We start from the raw sequence: 17,645 nt of genomic DNA on the forward strand, positions 1-17,645 counted from the left end.
TGTTTGTATTGGGTTGGCGCCCCCCCTTGGGTTGTGCCGTGGCGGAGATCTTTGTGGGCTATACTCGGTCTTGTCTCAGGATGGTAAGTTGGTGGTTGAAGATATCCCTCTAGTGGTGTGGGAGCTGTGCTTTGGCAAAGTGGGTTGGGTTATATCCTGCCTGTTTGGCCCTGTCCGGGGGTATCATCGGATGGGGCCACAGTGTCTCCTGACCCCTCCTGTCTCAGCCGCCAGTATTTATGCTGCAGTAGTTTATGTGTCTGGGGACTAGGGCCAGTCTGTTATATCTGGAGTACTTCTCCTGTCTTATCCGGAGTCCTGTGTGAATTTAAGTATGCTCTCTCTAATTCTCTCTTTCTCTCTTTCTTTCTCTCTCTCGGAGGACCTGAGCCCTATGACCATTCCTCAGGACTACCTGGCATGATGACTCCTTGCTGTCCCCAGTCCACCTGGCTGTGCTGCTGCTCCAGTTTCAACTGTTCTGCCTGTGGCTATGGAACCCTGACCTGTTCACCGGACGTGCTACCTGTCCCAGACCTGCTGTTTTCAACTCTCTAGAGACAGCAGGAGCGGTAGAGATACTCTTAATGATCGGCTATGAAAAGCCAACTGACATTTACTCCTGAGGTGCTGACTTGTTGCACCCTCGACAACTACTGTGATTATTATTATTTGACCATGCTGGTCATTTATGAACATTTGAACATCTTGGCCATGTTCTGTTATAATCTCCACCCGGCACAGCCAGAAGAGGACTGGCCACCCCTCATAGCCTGGTTCCTCTCTAGGTTACTTCCTAGGTTTTGGCCTTTCTAGGGAGTTTTTCCTAGCCACCGTGCTTCTACACCTGCATTGCTTGCTGTTTGGGGTTTTAGGCTGGGTTTCTGTACAGCACTTTGAGATATCAGCTGATGTAATAAGGGCTATATAAATACATTTTATTTAAATTTGATTTGATATTGTCTACCTAAAAGATACTGAATAAATACACGATTCAACATGCAATGCATTGTGATAGCCACAAGATGACAGTGGTGCAGATGCAGTATGCAGGCCTACATGTCCTGAGTAACAGAGACGGTTTGTATTGTCCCTGTGTAACCGATGTGAAATGGCTAGCTAGTTAGCGGTGCTGCACGCTAATAGCATTTCAATCGGCGACGTCACTCGCTCTGAGACCTGAGACCTTGAAGTAGTTGTTCCCCTTGCTCTGCAAGGGCCACTGCTTTTGTGTAGCGATGGATAACGATGCTTCGTGGGTGGCTGTTGTTGATGTGTGCAGAGGGTCCCTGGTTCGAGCCCAGGTAGGGGCGACGAGAGGGACGGAAACTGTTATACCTGCATTATTTTTGATGTAAGCGTATTAATATAACGGACTATTTTACATCAAAACCTGTATCCAAAGGTTTACCAAAGTTTTCCAGGGTAATACAATTGTGGATGTGCTTTGGATGTGCGCTGTTTACTGTGGAGATAAAGCATGCTTTCTCCAAGTGATGAAAAGGGGTTATTAGCCTTTTCTGTGAACACCTGAATGGGGCTCTTGAATGGTGCCCTTGGCCCAACTCACCATCAGTGACTTAAAATAATGCTTGCCTAGCCCCATAATAACCTTCATGATCTGTGAGTGTAACTTATTCTCTCTCTCTCTCACTCTGTCTGTCTGTCTGTCTGTCTGTCTGTCTGTCTGTCTGTCTGTCTGTCTGTCTGTCTGTCTGTCTGTCTGTCTGTCTGTCTGTCTGTCTGTCTGTCTGTCTGTCTGTCTGTCTGTCTGTCTGTCTGTCTGTCTGTCTGTCTGTCTGTCTGTCTGTCTGTCTGTCTGTCTGTCTGTCTGTCTGTCTGTCTGTCTGTCTGTCTGTCTGTCTGTCTGTCTCTCTCTCTCTCTCTCTCTCTCTCTCTCTCTCTCTCTCTCTCTCTCTCTCTCTCTCTCTCTCTCTCTCTCTCTCTCTCTCTCTCTCTCTCTCTCTCTCTCTCTCTCTCTCTCTCTCTCTCTCTCTCTCTCTCTCTCTCTCTCTCTCTCTCTCTCTCTCTCTCTCTCTCTCTCTCTCTCTCTCTCTCTCTCTCTCTCTTTCTCTCTCTCTCTAATAGACATATACATTTTGTAATAATATAATCTTTGAGAACTAACAGTCACCAAACAAAAAGCTAGACCATCAGGGAGAATTGAAAATTCCAAAAACAATGAATTTAGCAGTATTGATTTTGTTATCATGTTAGAGCAGGGATGGAATTTAAGATTTTTTGGCACTGGCCAGCATGGTTAGTAGACTGCAATGTTTTCTTAGCACTGGTCCAAAATCTGTAACATGCAATATTTGAAATTACAAAGGATTTTGGGCACAGGCCAGCCGGGCTAGTAGACTGCAATTTTTACGCTAGCGGGCTTAATTTCTAACCCTGTGTTTGAGCATAAGAAATCAGCATTAGCCATGGAATGGTGAGACTCCCATGAACATGTACATGTCACTTGTTTTGTTCTAGGATGCCCACAAGCCTCACAAGTCTCGTCTGAAGATAGCCTGGTACCAGTTGAAAGAATGTATGGAAGTATACAGTGCCTTCAGAAAGGTAAGAAGAAGGGTGGGGGTGTTTGCCTTATGACTAACGAGTCAGGGTGTGATCATAACAACATACAGGAACTCAAGTTCTTTTGTTCACCTGACCTAGAATTCCTTACAATCAAATGCCGACCCCATTATCTACCAGGAGAATTCTCTTCGATTATAATCCCAGCCGTGTATGTCCCCACAAGCAGACACCTCGACAGCCCTGAAAAAACTTCATTGGACTCTATGTAAACTGGAAACCACATTTCCTGAGGCTGCATTTATTGTAGCTGGGGATTTTAACAAGGCTAATCTGAACACAAGGCTCCCTAAATTATATCAGCATATCGAATGCGCGACCCGGGCAGGGAAAATTCTGCATCATTGCTACTCTAACTTCCACGACTCATACAAAGACCTCCCTCAACCTCCTTTCGGCAAATCTGACCACGACTCCATTTTGTTGCTCCCAGCCTATAGACAGAAACTAAAACAGGAAACGCCCATGCTCAGGTCTGTTCAACGCTGGTCCGACCAATATGATTCCACGCTTCAAGATTTCTTTGATCACGTGGACTGGGATATGTTCCGGATAGCATAAGACAACAACATTGATGTATAAGCTGATTCGGTGAGCGAGTTTATTAGCAAGTGCATCGATGATGATGTACCAACGGTGACTATTAAAACCTTCCCCAACCAGAAACAGCGCAAACCACTGCTTTTAATCATGGCAAGGCGACCGGAAACATGACCGAATACAAACAGTGTAGCTATTCCCTCCGCAAGGCAATCAAACAAGCTAAGTGTCAGTATAGAGACAAAGTAGAGTCGCAATTCAACGGCTCAGACACGAGACGTATGTGGCAGGGTCTACAGTCAATCACGGATTACAAAAAAAAACCAGCCCCATCGTGGACACCTGCGTCTTGCTCCCAGACAAACTTAACAACTTATTTGCTCGCTTTGAGGACAATACAGTGCCACTGACACGGCCCGCTACCAAAACCTGCAGGCTCTCCTTCACCGCAGCCAGCGTGAGTAAAACATTTAAACGTGTTAACCCTCGCAAGTCTGCCGGCCCAGACAGCATCCCTAGCCACGTCCTCAGACCAGCTGGCAGCATCCCCAGCCAGACCAGCTGGCTGGTGTGTTTACGGACATATTCAATCAATCCCTATCCCAGTCTGCTGTTCCCACATGCTTCAAGACGGCCACCATTGTTCCTGTTCCCAAGAAAGCTAAGGTAACTGAGGTAAACGACTATCGCCCCATAGCACTCACTTCCGTCATCATGAAGTGCTTTGAGAGACTAGTCAAGGATCATATCACCTCCACCCTACCTGACACCCTAGACCCACTCCAATTTGCTTACCGCCCCAATAGGTCCACAGACGACGCAATCGCAATCACACTGAACACTGCCCTAACCCATCTTGACAAGAGGAATACCTATGTAAGAATGCTGTTCATCGATTACAGCTCAGCATTTAACACCACCCCTATCCACATCGATGGGACAGTAGTGGAGAAGGTGGGAAGTTTTAAGTTCCTCGGTGTACACATCACGGACAAACTGAAATGGTCCACCCACACAGCCAGCGTGGTGAAGAAGGCGCAACAGGGCCTCTTCAACCTCAGGAGGCTGAAGAAATTTAGCTTGCCACCGAAAACACTCACAAACTTTTACAGATGCACAATCGAGAGCATCCTGTCAGGCTGTATCACCGCCTGGTACGGAAACTGCTCTGCCCACAACCGTAAGGCTCTCCAGAGGGTAGTGAGGTCTGCCCAACGCATCACCGGGGGCAAACTACCTTCCCTCCAGGACACCTACACCACCTGATGTCACAGGAAGGCCAACAAGTTTATCAAGGACAACAACCACCAGAGCCACTGCCTGTTCACCCTGCTATCATCCAGAAGGCGAGGATAGTACATGTGCATCAAACCTGGGAACGAGAGACTGAAAAACAGCTTCTATCTCAAGGCCATCAGACTGTTAAACAGCCATCACTAACATTGAGTGGCTGCCGCCAACATACTGACTCAAATCTCTAGCCACTTTAATAATAAAAAATTAGATATAATAAATGTATCACTAGTCACTTTAAACAATGCCACTTTATATAATGTCTACATACCCTACATTACTCATCTCATATGTATATACTGTACTCTATACCATCTACTGCATCTTGCGTATGCCGTTCGGCCATCGCTCAGTCATATTTTTATATGTACATATTCTTATTAATTCCTATACACTTGTGTGTGTATAAGGTAGTTGTGAAATTGTTAGATTACTTGTTAGATATTACTGCATGGTCGGAACTAGAAGCACAAGCATTTCGCTACACTCGCATTAACATCTGCTAACCATGTGTATGTGACCAATATGATTTGATTTGATTTGATTTGAGAAGGGCCTTGGTCAAATCAAATGTTATTTGTCACATGCGACGTATACAACAGGTGTATCACCTTACCGTGATATGCTTACTTACAAGCCCTTAATCAACAATGCAGTTCAAGAAATAGAGTTAATAAAATATTTACTAAATAAACTAAAGTTCAATCACTCACAAGTTAACACAAGAAATGTACATAACAATAACAAGGCTATATACAGGGGGTACCAGTACCGAGTCAATGTGAGGGGGCACAGGTTAATCAAGGTCATTTGTAAGGTGACTATGCATAGATCATAAACAGCTAGCAGCAGCAGTGTAAAAACAAAAGTAAATTGTAAATAGTCTCGGTGGCTTGATTAGTTTAGTTGTTCAGCAGTCTTACGGCTTGGGGGTAGAAGCTGTTAAGTAGCATTTTGGTCCTAGACTTGGCGCTCCAGTACCGCTTGCTGTGCGGTAGCAGAGAGAACAGTCTATGACTGGAGTCTTTGAAAATGTTTTGGGTCTTCCTCTGACGCCGTCTAGTATATGGGTCCTGGATGTCAGGAAGCTTGGCCCCAGTGATGTACTGGGCCGTATGCACTACCCTCTGTAGTGCCTAACAGTCAGATGCTGAGCAGTTGCCATACCAGGCGGTTATGCAACCGGTTAGGAAGCTCTCAATGATGCAGCTGTAGAACCTTTTGAGGATCTGGGGACCCATGCCATGAGCTTTTCAGTCTCCTAAGGGGGAAAATGTGTTATTGTGTCCTCTTCACAACTGTCTTGGTGTGTTTGGACCATGATAGTTTGTTAGTGATTTGGACACCAAGGAACTTGAAACCCTCACCCGGCTCCACTTCAGTCCTGTCGATGTTAATGGGGGCCTGTTCGGCCCTCCTTTTTCTATAGTCCACGATCAACTCCTTTGTCTTGCTCACATTGAGGGAGAGGTTGTTGACCTGGAACCACACTGCCAGCTCTCTGACCTCCTCCCTGTAGGCTGTCTCATCATTGTCGGTGGTCAGGTCTACCACTGTTGTGTCGTCAGCAAACTTAAAGATGGTGTTGGAGTCGTGCTTGGCCACGCAGTCATGGGAGAAGAGGGAGTTCAGGAGGGGACTAAGCATGCACCCCTGAGTGGCCCCAGTGTTGAGGATCAGAGTCGCAGATGTGTTGTCGCCTACCCTTACCTCCTGGGTGCGGCCCGTCAGGAAGTCCAGGATCCAGTTGCAGAGGGAGGTGTTTAGTCCCAGGGTCCTTAGCTTAGTGATGAGCTTTGTGGGCAACTATGGTGTTGAATGCTGAGCTGTAGTCAATGAACAGCATTCTCACATAGGTGTTCCTTTTGTCCAGATGGGAAAGGGCAGTGTGGAGTGCGATTGAGATTGCGTCATCTGTGGATCTGTTGGGGTGGTATGTGAATTGGAGTGAGTCTAGGATTTCTGGCATGATGGTGTTGATGTGAGCCATGACCTTTCAAAGCCTTTCAAAGCACTTCATGTGGCTACCGACATGAGTGCTATGGCGGTAATCATTTAGGCAGGTTACCTTCGCTTCCTTGGGCACAGGGACTACGGTATTCTGTTTGTAACATGTAGTTATTACAGACTCTGCCAGGGAGAAGTTGAAAATGTCTGTGAAGACATTTGCCAGTTGGTCCACTCATGCTTTGAGTACATGTCCTGGTAATCCGTCTGGCCTCGCGGCTTTGTGAATGTTGACCTGTTTAAAGGTCTTGCTCACATCGTCTACGGAGAACTTGATCACACAGTCGTACGGAACAGCTGGCGCTCTCATGCATGCTATAGTGTTTTTTGCCTCAAAGCGAGCATAAAAGACATTTATCTCGTCTGGTAAGCTTGCGTCACTGCGCAGCTCGCAGCTGAGTTTCCCTTTGTAGTCCGTAATACTTTTCGAGCCCTGTCACATCCGACGAGCGTCAGAGCCGGTGTAGTAGGATTCAAGGAGGTGACCAATTATCTGATGGTCACTCTGACATAGCTCCAGAGTTCCGCTATAGAGATGGAAGAACCTTCCAGAAGGACAACCATCTCTGCAGCACTCCACCAATCAGGCCTTTATGGTAGAGTGGCCGGACAGAAGCCACTCCTCAGTGAAAGGGACACGACAGCCCGCTTGGCATTTGCCAAAAGGCACCTAAAGGACTCTCAGACCATTACAAACAAGATTATCTGGTCTGATGAAACCAAGATTGCATTCTTTGGCCTGAATACCAAGCACCACATCTGGAGGAAACCTGGCACCAACCCACGGTGAAGCATGGTGGTGGCAGCATCATGCTGTGGGAATGTTTTACAGAGGCAGAGATTGAAAGACTAGTCAGGATCTAGGTAAATATGAACGGAGCAAAGTAAAGAAGATACTTGATGAAACCTACTCCAGAGCATTCAGGACCTCAGACTGTGGCGAAGGTTCACCTTCCAACAGGACAATGACCCTAAACACACAGCCAAGACAACGCAGGAGTGGCTACAGGACAAGTCTCTGAATGTCCTTGAGTGGCCCATCCAGAGCCCGGATCGAACATTTCTGGAGAGACCTGTAAATAGCTGTGCAACAATGCTCCCCGTCCAACCTGACAAAGCTTGAGAGGATCTGCAGAGAAGAATGGGAGAAACTCCTCAAATACAGATGTGTCATGCTTGTAGCATCATACCCAAGAAGACTCGAGGCTGTAATCGCTGCAAAAGGGGCTTCAACAAAGTACTGAGTAAAGGGTCTGAATACTTATGGAAATGTAATATTTCAGTAGTTGTTTTTTTGCCTTGTCATTGTGGGATATTGTGTGTAGATTGATTAAGGGAAAAAAATATTTAATCTATGTTTAAATAAGGCTGTAACATAACAAAATGTGTAAAAAATCATGTGGTCTGAATGCTTTCCGAATACATTGTATATATAAAGTTGAAGTCGGAAGTTTACATACACCTTAGCCAAAATACATTTAAACTCAGTTTTTCACAAATCCTGACATTTTATCCTAGTAAAAATTCCCTGTCTTAGGTCAGTTAGGATCACCACTTTATTTTAAGAATGTGAAATGTCAGAATAATGGTGGAGACAATTATTTATTTCAGCTTTTTATTTCTATCATCACATTCCCAATGGGTCAGAAGTTTACATACACTCAATTAGTATTTGGTAGCATTCGCTTTAAATTGTTTAACTTGGGTCAAACTTTTCAGGTAGCCTTCCACAAGCTTCCCACAATAAATTGGGTGAATTTTGGCCCATTCCTCCAGACAGAGCTGGTGTAACTGAGTCAGGCTTGTAGGCCTTCTTGCTCGCACACGCTTTTTCAGTTCTGCCCACAAATTTTCTAATGGATTGAGGTCAGGGCTTTGTGATGGCCACTCCAATACCTTGACTTTGTTGTCCTTAAGCCATTTTGCCTAATTTGACTAATTTGACTAATTTGCGACCAAGCTTTAACTTTCTGACTGATGTCTTGAGATGTTGCTTCAATATATCCACATAATTTTACTTCCTCATGATGCCATTAATTTTGAGAAGTGCACCAGTCCCTCCTGCAGCAAAGCACCCCCACAACATGATGCTGCCACCCCCGTGCTTCACAGTTGGGATGGTGTTCTTCGGCTTGCAAGGCTCCTCCTTTTTCCTCCGAACATAACAATGGTCATTATGGCCAAACAGTTCTATTTTCGTTTCAGCAGACCACAGGACATTTCTCCAAAAAGTAAAACTTTTGTCCCCATGTGCAGTGGCAAACCGTAGTCTGGCTTTTTTATGATGGTTTTGGAGCAGTTGCTTCTTCCTTGCTGAGCGGCCTTTCAGGTTATGTCGATATAAGACTCGTTTTACTGTGGATATAGATACTTTTGTATCTGTTTCCTCCAGCATCTTCACAAGGTCCTTTGCTGTTGTTCTGGGATTGATGTGTACTTTTCGCACCAAAGTAAGTTTATCTATAGGAGACAGAACGCGTCTCCTTCCTGAGTGGTATGACGGCTGCGTGGTCCCATGGTGTTTATACTTGCGTACTATTGTTTGTACAGATGAACGTGGTACCTTCAGGCGTTTGGAAATTGCTCCCAAGGATGAACCAGACTTGTGGACGTCCACAATTTTTCTTCTGAGGTCTTGGCTGATTTCTTTTGATTTTCCCATGATGTCAAGCAAAGAGGCACTGAGTTTGAAGGTAGGCCTTGAAATACATCCACAGGTACACCTCCAATTGACTCAAATTATGTCAATTAGCCTATCAGAAGCTTCTAAAGCCATGACATCATTTTCTATATTTTTCCAAGCTGTTTAAAGGCACAGTCAACTTAGTGTATGTAAACGCCTGACCCACAGGAATTGTGATAAAGTGAATTATCAGTGAAATAATCTGTCTGTTAACAATTGTTGGAAAAATTACTTACTTGCCAAAACTTTAGTTTGTTAACAAGAAAGTTGTGGAGTGGTTGAAAAGCTTTTTACTTTTGTTTTTCAAGGGTTTTTCTTTATTTGTACCATTTTCTACATTGTAGTATTATAGCGAAGACATCAAAACTATGAAATAACACATGGAAACATGTAGTAACCAAAAGTGTTAAGCAAATCAAAATAGATTTTAGATTCTTCAAAGTAGCCACACTTTGCCTTGATTACAGCATTGCACACTCTTGGTATTCACTAAACCAACTTCACCTGGAATGCTTTTCCAACAGTCTTGACGGAGTTCCCACATATGCTGAGCACTTTTCCTTCACTCTGCGGTCCAACTCATTCCAATTCATCTCAATTGGGTTGAAGTTGGGTGATTGTTGAGGCCAGATCATCTGATGCAGCACTCCATCACTCTTCTTCTTGGTCAAATAGCTCGTACAGAGCCTGAAGGCGTGTTGGGTCATTGTCCTGTTGAAAAACAAATGATAGTCCCACTAAGCGCAAACTCCTCTGAACAGTTGATGATGAGATGTGTCTGTTACTTGAACTCTGTGAAGTATTTATTTGTGCTGCAATTTCTGAGGTGTAGTTAACTCTAATTAACTTTTCCTCTGCAGCAAGGTAACTCTGGGTCTTCCTTTCCTGTGGCGGTCCTCATGGGAGCCAGTTTCATCATTGTGCTTGATGGTTTTTGCAACTGCACTTGAAGAAACTTTCAAAGTTCTTGACATTTTCCGGATTGACTGATCTTCATGTCTTAAAGTAATTATGGACTGTCGTTTCTCTTTGCTTATTTGCGCTGTTCTTGCTATAATATGGACTTGGTCTTTTAGCAAATAGGGCTATCTTCTGTATACCACCCCTACCTTGTCACAACACAAGTGATTGGCTCAAACGCATTAAAAAGGAAAGAAATTACACAAATTAACTTTTGACAAGGCACACCTGTTAATTGAAATGCATTCCAGGTGACTACCTCATGAAGCTGGTTGATAGAATGCCAAGAGTGTGCAAAGCTGTCATCAAGGCAAAAGGTGGCTACTTTGAAGAATCTCAAATTTAAATTATATTTTGATTTGTTTCACACTTTTTTGGTTACTTCATGATTCCATGTGTTATTTCATAGCTTTGATGTCTTCATTATTATTTTACAATTTAGAAAATATTTAAAATAAAGAAAAACCCTGGAATGAGTAGGTATCCCAAATTTTTACTGGTACTATATATATATACACACATCTATCTCTCTCCATCAATAGGCTATACATTTGAGTTAAAAATACAATGAATACATAACATAGATCACATATAGCCTCTATCTATGTATATTACCTTATATTACCTTGCATTTCCGCATAATTTTGCACCTTTTGGGAAAGTGGTCCAGCATCTCCACACCCCTCTGTACGAACCTGGTTAGGCTATGGTCCCTGCTGTTTTATACCGGTGACCTGCAGGCCAATCAATATGAACTTGAGCCACAGAAATTCATTATTTCATCATTGGTACATGCATAGGCTAGTTTGGATTTAGAAGGATGATAGCTTCTTGCTCCAGGTAATTAGCTTTTATATCGTTTATTGCAATGAAGCACATTACAGCAGATACAGAAGCTTCCACATAAAACACAATCTATAAAAAAGTATGGATGGTCAGAGAAAGACTTGAAAATTACATGTTTTTTCTCTTATTAATGTAGTAAAAAGGACACTATATTAACACGTATAACGTTTATTACCACACCTATAATGAATGTCTGTCTTATTTTGAGTTTGATCAAATGGCTGTGTCCTCAAATGTCTAGCATCTGAATGTTTTCTACTGACACTGTGATTGAACATTATGGGCATAGAGTACTACAATGGGAACATAAATAATTAGGCTACGTGTACTCAGATCTCACTCTGTTACACAACGAAATAGCCATCATAGACCTCTCTCAATCGTTTTTTTTTTTATCACATTGTATGAGATCGCTTGACTATATCATAGGCCTACGATGTGCGTTTTTAAAACACAACTAACAACTATTTCTATCCTTCAAATTCTTACAAATCAATTCAATAGTTTACAATCATTTCACAATATGACAAAATGGTTAAATAGCTTATTATGTACATCATTTTCATAATTACAATAGACAATAGCTGTTGATTAAAACTAGTTTAAATGAAATAGGTTACTGTATGTAGGCCTTCAGCTATTAGATAGCAAACTTATAATGTTAACTGTAAATGTCGCCTAAATTTCCCCAGTAGGCCTATGCGCTACAAGCCGACATTTTCTAATCGTTCGTCAATATTGGTCCAATATTGGTCCAATATTGGTCCATTACAACTGATCGGCCTATCAGTTGGATATTATCAGTTGCATATGAAGATAGATTAATCTAAATAGAACACCCCCCCCCCCCCCCTGTTTTGTGGTTGTCTAACTGTGTGGATAGAAACTATAGTAACCAATGTCCTTGACGCAATTTTTCTCACACTCTCTTGGAGGCAAGATCTCAGATTTCAACGGGGACACTGTTTCCGAAACCGGTGTGGCAGACGGTGAAATTCTTCTCCGTTTAGCTTGCTCAAAGATACCAGAATCACTTGAATCAATCGACTTGATTGAAGACGGCGTCTCTATCCAGCTGGATTCGGATAAGTCTTTTGGTTTTGCCTCGTTAGACCCTCCGATGGGTGACCTTTCTGTTGGGATGGTGTCCGCGTTATCAACCAGGTAGTTGGACGTGCCTGTTCTGCTAACAGAATTTGTTGGCCAGCAAGAGAGCACAGAGCTAGACTTACTGCAGTACTGGGGTGGTGTGTGTGTGCCCCAGCCGGAAGGGTCGGCATAGTAACCTAGAGGTCTGTTTGAGCACCCTGTAGTGGGCAGTGGAAGTGTCTTTACTCCAGCTGCTGCGTAGGACAGCAGGGTGGCCGCGTTACCGGCAAAATCAGCAGCCGCGGCAGCATCGTATGGCGAGGCGGCAAAGTCCAGTCGGTTATTGGCAGGGTTGACAAACCATCGCTGCGGGGATGCAACTGTGGGCTCTTCGGTTTGTTGCGGGGATAGCAAGCTGTTACTAAGTGGGACGCTGCGGTCCGTGCCAGGTCCAGTCCCTACGCCAGGGTGAAAGCGAGATTTGGCATAACTGCTGACAAATTGGTCCTGTAGGAAAGAACCAGCCATGGCATATCTCGCACCAGGCATGATCTGAGAGCGAGGCGAGTCACCCGGTGATGGTGTTAACCGGTCAATGTCGCAACCTGTGTAGACACTGAAAAGACGAGGAAGAAACAGACAAACAAATTATGAATCACCATGGGCTAAGGTTGTCACTGCCAATGTGATGTGCAAGAATGGAACAAACTTTGTTCATGACTCATTTGATAAAAATGCTGAATAAACTATGTTTTGGGGGAGGGGACATCAGCAAATAAATGTCGTGATAAAATTGTCACCATTTTATAATGTGGTAATTATATTGGATTGTACAAAGGCCTACTCCAAAATATAATGCTTACCCACTGGGTACAGACGTCAATTAAACTTCTAGTCCACGTTGGTTCAACATAATTTCGTTGAAATACATGGACACAACGTTGATTGAACGAGTGTGTGCCTAGTGGGTATGATCAAATGTGTCCCCATTGATATTCAAGAACATTTACATTTTGATCAACGAGGACACAAAATAAATTTTTCCTGACAGTTACATTTCTTTACATTTCAATTGAACATGAGCAAAATCATTACGAGGTAGCCTATGCTACACTTCATTTACATAAACTCTATAATTTGTATTGCCCGAGAGAATAAGAACCAAACGAAACAAACTGTTTCATAATGAGAAGGGATCAAGAACAAATGGCAAATAGTCTTACGTGTCATAGTTGTCCCGAAATCCTTTAGCAAATGGATTGTGGTCGATTTTTAGCTGGGTAATCTGCACACAAAAACAAGTAAGCAGATGTTAGGAATAGGTGCACGTAGTTGTGTATTCCTAATTACGTTGCAAATCCGAATATGCCAAACGAAATGTGTCTTTCGAAAGGCAACAATACTAGAATACTTAACGAATGGAATTATCATCAATCCGATTTTCTTACATCGGTATTCTGGTAAGCTGTGACTGCGATGAACTGTGTTTCTGGGAAAGTGAACGTCTGTACTCTTCCAGGTTGGCTGGAGTCCTCGGTTCCGTCTTCGTTGACTTCCACCACATGGAGCCTGGGCTGGTACTTGTGAAGCGATTGTAGAACCACCATCTGGAGGTATACAATTAAGGAAGAGATTCCATGACCACTGTCAATTTCGACCTACATTTGGAGCCAATAAGCCATGATGTAGGCTAAATGACCCAAACTGAAGACAGGGTAAGGCTTTCGTTTTTATGACATTTTATGAAAACTGTTATTTGACCTTTTGATGGTGATGTATCATTGGAGAAAGACCTAATAAATATTGTGTAATAACTGCATACGGTGTGCGCAACAAACTCTATCCATGCACACCGCTCAATAGTTAATTCAGGGTCTTTGAATGTCTCTGATCATAATATTTGACGTTTTTAAAACAAGGTCGTAGCTGACCTGTCCGGTGTTGTTTGAGCCTCCTTTATTGTTCGTTAATTTCAGCTTTCCAAATGAGATTTCTTGGCGCATCCAGTGCGCACCGGTGTTTGGAGAGTCCGGGTGCATGTACACCCTGTTTCCTGTATAAAAAAAAGCAAAGAAATTACATAGCCTACATTGAAATGCGTTGTTTTTACAAAATATCATACACATCACAATATTGATTTTCAATTACATTAATTCGATGATATCATTTTTTGATTGTATTAGCCTAATGTTGCGTGTTAGCTTGGTTTGGCAGAATCAATTGAAGATGATTCTTCTTGGAACGGCAGAATCAATTGAAGATGATTCTTCTTTTTATAATATAAACTACTCTTAATTATCAACCATTATCATCACTGTATTGTTCACAGAGATGTAGAGGAACGTAAGGCCTACCTGTCACATTGGTGTCCGCTTTGCCACATGGTACCCACTTGCCACCTTGGAATCGCCAGTGATTTGGATCAGCAAGAATAACATCCACAAATATGTTGTAGTGCGCCGTCGGATCCAGACCAGAAATGTTGAAACTCAAAAAGGGGAACATTCGTCTGCGGGTAATAATTAAAAATATGTAAATAATATTTGGTCAAGATCGGTGTAAATGTCCTGCATAATAGACCCTGTCCAACATTTGGTGATTTACCCAATTTGAAAGTATTTGAAAGTATTACTGAAACAATTGAAGAAAAACATAGTCAGTTCAAATGTTTTAATTGTAATTTATAATAAAGGCAATATATTAAACGAATTACAATTGCAATGCCCTTCCTTATTTAAAACAAATCGGACTCATGCGTATTACTTCACAAGCTATACCAAACTTGTGATTAAAATTAATGTAGCTGAGGAAACCTACCGTCCTTGTTTGGTGATTATCATCTCTGTTTGATGTCTGTGAAACTTCAGCCACAGGGCCCTGTTGCACAGATACACCTGCGCTTTCCCAGGCAGCAGCCCAGCTTGCGCCGAGGAAAACTGGTAGAACGCCCCTCCTTGATAAGTGTGTCCATACTGTTGTGCGTATGGGTAACCCGCGGTTGGGTAGCCTTGCGGAGAGCTGTTGGTCAGAAGACTATTGTACGCTCCATTAGTGATGACTGGATGGTGGGCCAAATAATGACTCGGGCTCCCGATAGAAAAAGCCGGGTGCGTTGGTCCATGTTGACTCGGATAGGGGAACATAGTACTTGGAGTTGCTGAGACTGACTGTGGTTGGCTAGATTGCGAAAGGGTATACCTTTCTCCTGGAGATCCATCGAAATTATGACGAATTTCAGAGACTCCGTGAGGATCAGGAGAGAGTTTGCCTCTCTGGACGTCCCCTGATGCGTCCTTGGAGTCGGGGAAATTGTCTGCCTCTGACTGGTTCGTCATCCCCCTGGAATTTTTTTTCGGAGTTGAACTTCTCTCCAGGTTGTCATTAGCAGATATAATAGGATGGTCCTGCAAGGAGAGCTCAGATCCATCGGAGCTTGGGTAGCCACTGCCCACATTCAGACATTTCTTGGAGAGCCCACTAGTGCAATTCTCGAGCTGCATAGCTCTCAACATTAACGCAACATATATGGAATCGCAAGCTTTTGTCCACTCCAAACTCTATATAACACACGCAAAAAAATCGCCTTCCTATGTTTTCAGTCACCTTGAGTAAGAGCAAATGAGCCAATTGACACTATCCTGCAATCAGGAAGGATTTGCTATTCATCACTCATCATGCATTGCTAATGAAACAACTATTGCTATTGGTTAGCTCAAGACAATAATTTAATTAGACAGCACTTAATTAGGATAATCATGAGGGCTTTGCCCATAAACCCTATTTGCTTGCAGAGACAATCAGCCAGTCCTTATTTGATAACATTTTACTTTATGTGATATATTTGTGTAGATATCACACCAATGTTAATTGTTTATTATCTTAATGATGCATTGCCACATGCTCATACAAATATCAACAAAAATAGGCCGGAATCATAGTTACGTTTTTCCCCTGTAGATTTCGACATTGTTATGGGAAATATACGTTATTTACCTATTCATCTGGTAAGAGTGGCAAAGTATGTCTACCGGAGAAACACAAATATATTATGAACATACCAAAAGTGACAGGCAATGACAGGCAGTGCACTTCATGCTTTAAAATGTTTGTGATAGCGTGAAATCATGCCGTTCCTCTGAAATGTGTTTATGAGTCTCAAGGCAGGTAAATATTTCATTATACTGGTCCAAAGTTATGAATCAGAGCACTCATAACAGTGAGTGCAATGACAAATAAAATAAAAACACCGTCAAAATCAGCAAGAACGGGGAATAAACACCAAGAAAATAACGTTATGAAAGTCATTTTGAAATTTCAGAATTTTAACAAATGTATAAAATCTTTTTGTTCAATGATGTTATAGCATAGCACTGCTATTATTAAACGAGTGGACTCTTGAGTTTCATTGTTTGATCAGCAGTTATAGGCCTAATTAATAATACACAGGGAAAAAGGGAAAATCTGATATTCCTCTAAAAATATTTCTGCATTAAAGGTCGATTTCATCTCATCATTTTGACTGTTTATCCGTATGAGAGCTTCATTGATGTGCATGGGCAGTGTGACAGCGTCATTGGACAAAATCCAACCTGAACGTTGTGGTCCAGACTGAGCCAAGACGATGCTGTGTCTTGCTTTACAAGGCTGGCAAAACTCCAACTATTTACTTATTGACTGAAATACATTATAGGTTATCCAAATGTGAGATGTAGACCAATAATTTGTATTTAAATGCCTCTTTGGAAACTCAGGCGATTAATAATGTATTGAAGGGGATAAATAAATAAAAAACGTTAAAGCTCCATATCAACACTGATATTTGTTTGCTGTTTGGCTGACATCATTTCCTTCTCAACAGCTAGATTTAGAGTGTTCACAGTTGTGTATTAATCTTAAACATTAAGTTATCTATTTAGGAGATTTTGAGCGGTTCTGGACGGGTTCCGACTGACATTTTTGTGTACAGAGCACTCTGTGAGTGACGCAACATCAATTGCCGTGTACTCGGTGAAAGCTCTGGTTGTCCCGCTTCGCATGACGCTCTCTGCTCTCGTCTGAGATACAGTATGTGAAATCTCACACCATGATAAATATTTGCATAGAGAGCGACATGTCACATTTTCTGGCCTATCCAGACAAAGGATCGACTTCCTCTGGCGGTGACCCTTGCAGCTCCGTTTACAATAAGGCATATGAGGCATTTGAAATAGAGAGCCTAGCAATTGCAGCAATAGCAGCATCATCTAGCTTGGATGTACTCAGTTGGATTTAGAGCTCTATATATGAGAAAATACAACATAATTTTGTAGAATTGAAACAATTCCACTTTCTCTTCGTCACAGAGGGATGAAATCACATAGTGCTTAAAGCTGAAGTTATAATGGGTTGGCACGCATTTGAATGCTGGAGCGGCAGGTAGCTTAGTGGTTAGAGCGTTGGGCTAGTAACTGAAAGGTTGCTGGATCATAATTCCCGAGATAACGAGGCAAACAAAACCTGTCGTTCTTCCCTTGAACAAGGCAGTTAACCGACTGTTCCCCGGTAGGCCGTCATTGTAAATAAGAATTTGTTCTTAACTGACTTGCCTAGCTAGTTACATTTTTATTTAAAAAAATGGCGTCTGGGGATGCTGGACAGAACA

The 17,645-nt window shown here is 42.6% G+C and overlaps 1 protein-coding gene across 1 annotated transcript; it reads right to left on the reverse strand.

The window, feature by feature from the left end:
- Positions 1-11,067: 11,067 nt before the first annotated feature.
- LOC129816323 (T-box brain protein 1-like) lies at positions 11,068-16,327 on the reverse strand. Its single transcript, XM_055870655.1, has 6 exons — positions 14,822-16,327; positions 14,359-14,513; positions 13,936-14,057; positions 13,453-13,611; positions 13,228-13,289; positions 11,068-12,620 (listed from the first exon to the last, which is right to left on the reverse strand). The coding sequence occupies exons 1-6, from the start codon at positions 15,514-15,516 to the stop codon at positions 11,783-11,785; spliced, it is 2,031 nt and encodes a 676-aa protein (XP_055726630.1). The 5' UTR covers positions 15,517-16,327; the 3' UTR covers positions 11,068-11,782.
- Between the last annotated feature and the right edge of the window lie 1,318 nt (positions 16,328-17,645).

The sequence above is a fragment of the Salvelinus fontinalis genome, chromosome 19 (genome assembly GCF_029448725.1).
Source record: "Salvelinus fontinalis isolate EN_2023a chromosome 19, ASM2944872v1, whole genome shotgun sequence".
NCBI lineage: Eukaryota > Metazoa > Chordata > Actinopteri > Salmoniformes > Salmonidae > Salvelinus > Salvelinus fontinalis.

Excerpts from the sequence above, each read along its gene's own strand:
- LOC129816323 (XM_055870655.1), bottom strand. The coding sequence starts at position 15,516 with ATGTTGAGAGCTATGCAGCTCGAGAATTGCACTAGTGGGCTCTCCAAG. Across the intron at positions 14,514-14,821 it reads ATAATCACCAAACAAGGACG|ACGAATGTTCCCCTTTTTGA; the intron begins GTAGGTTTCCTC and ends TATTACCCGCAG. Across the intron at positions 13,290-13,452 it reads CAGCTTACCAGAATACCGAT|ATTACCCAGCTAAAAATCGA; the intron begins GTAAGAAAATCG and ends TTTTGTGTGCAG.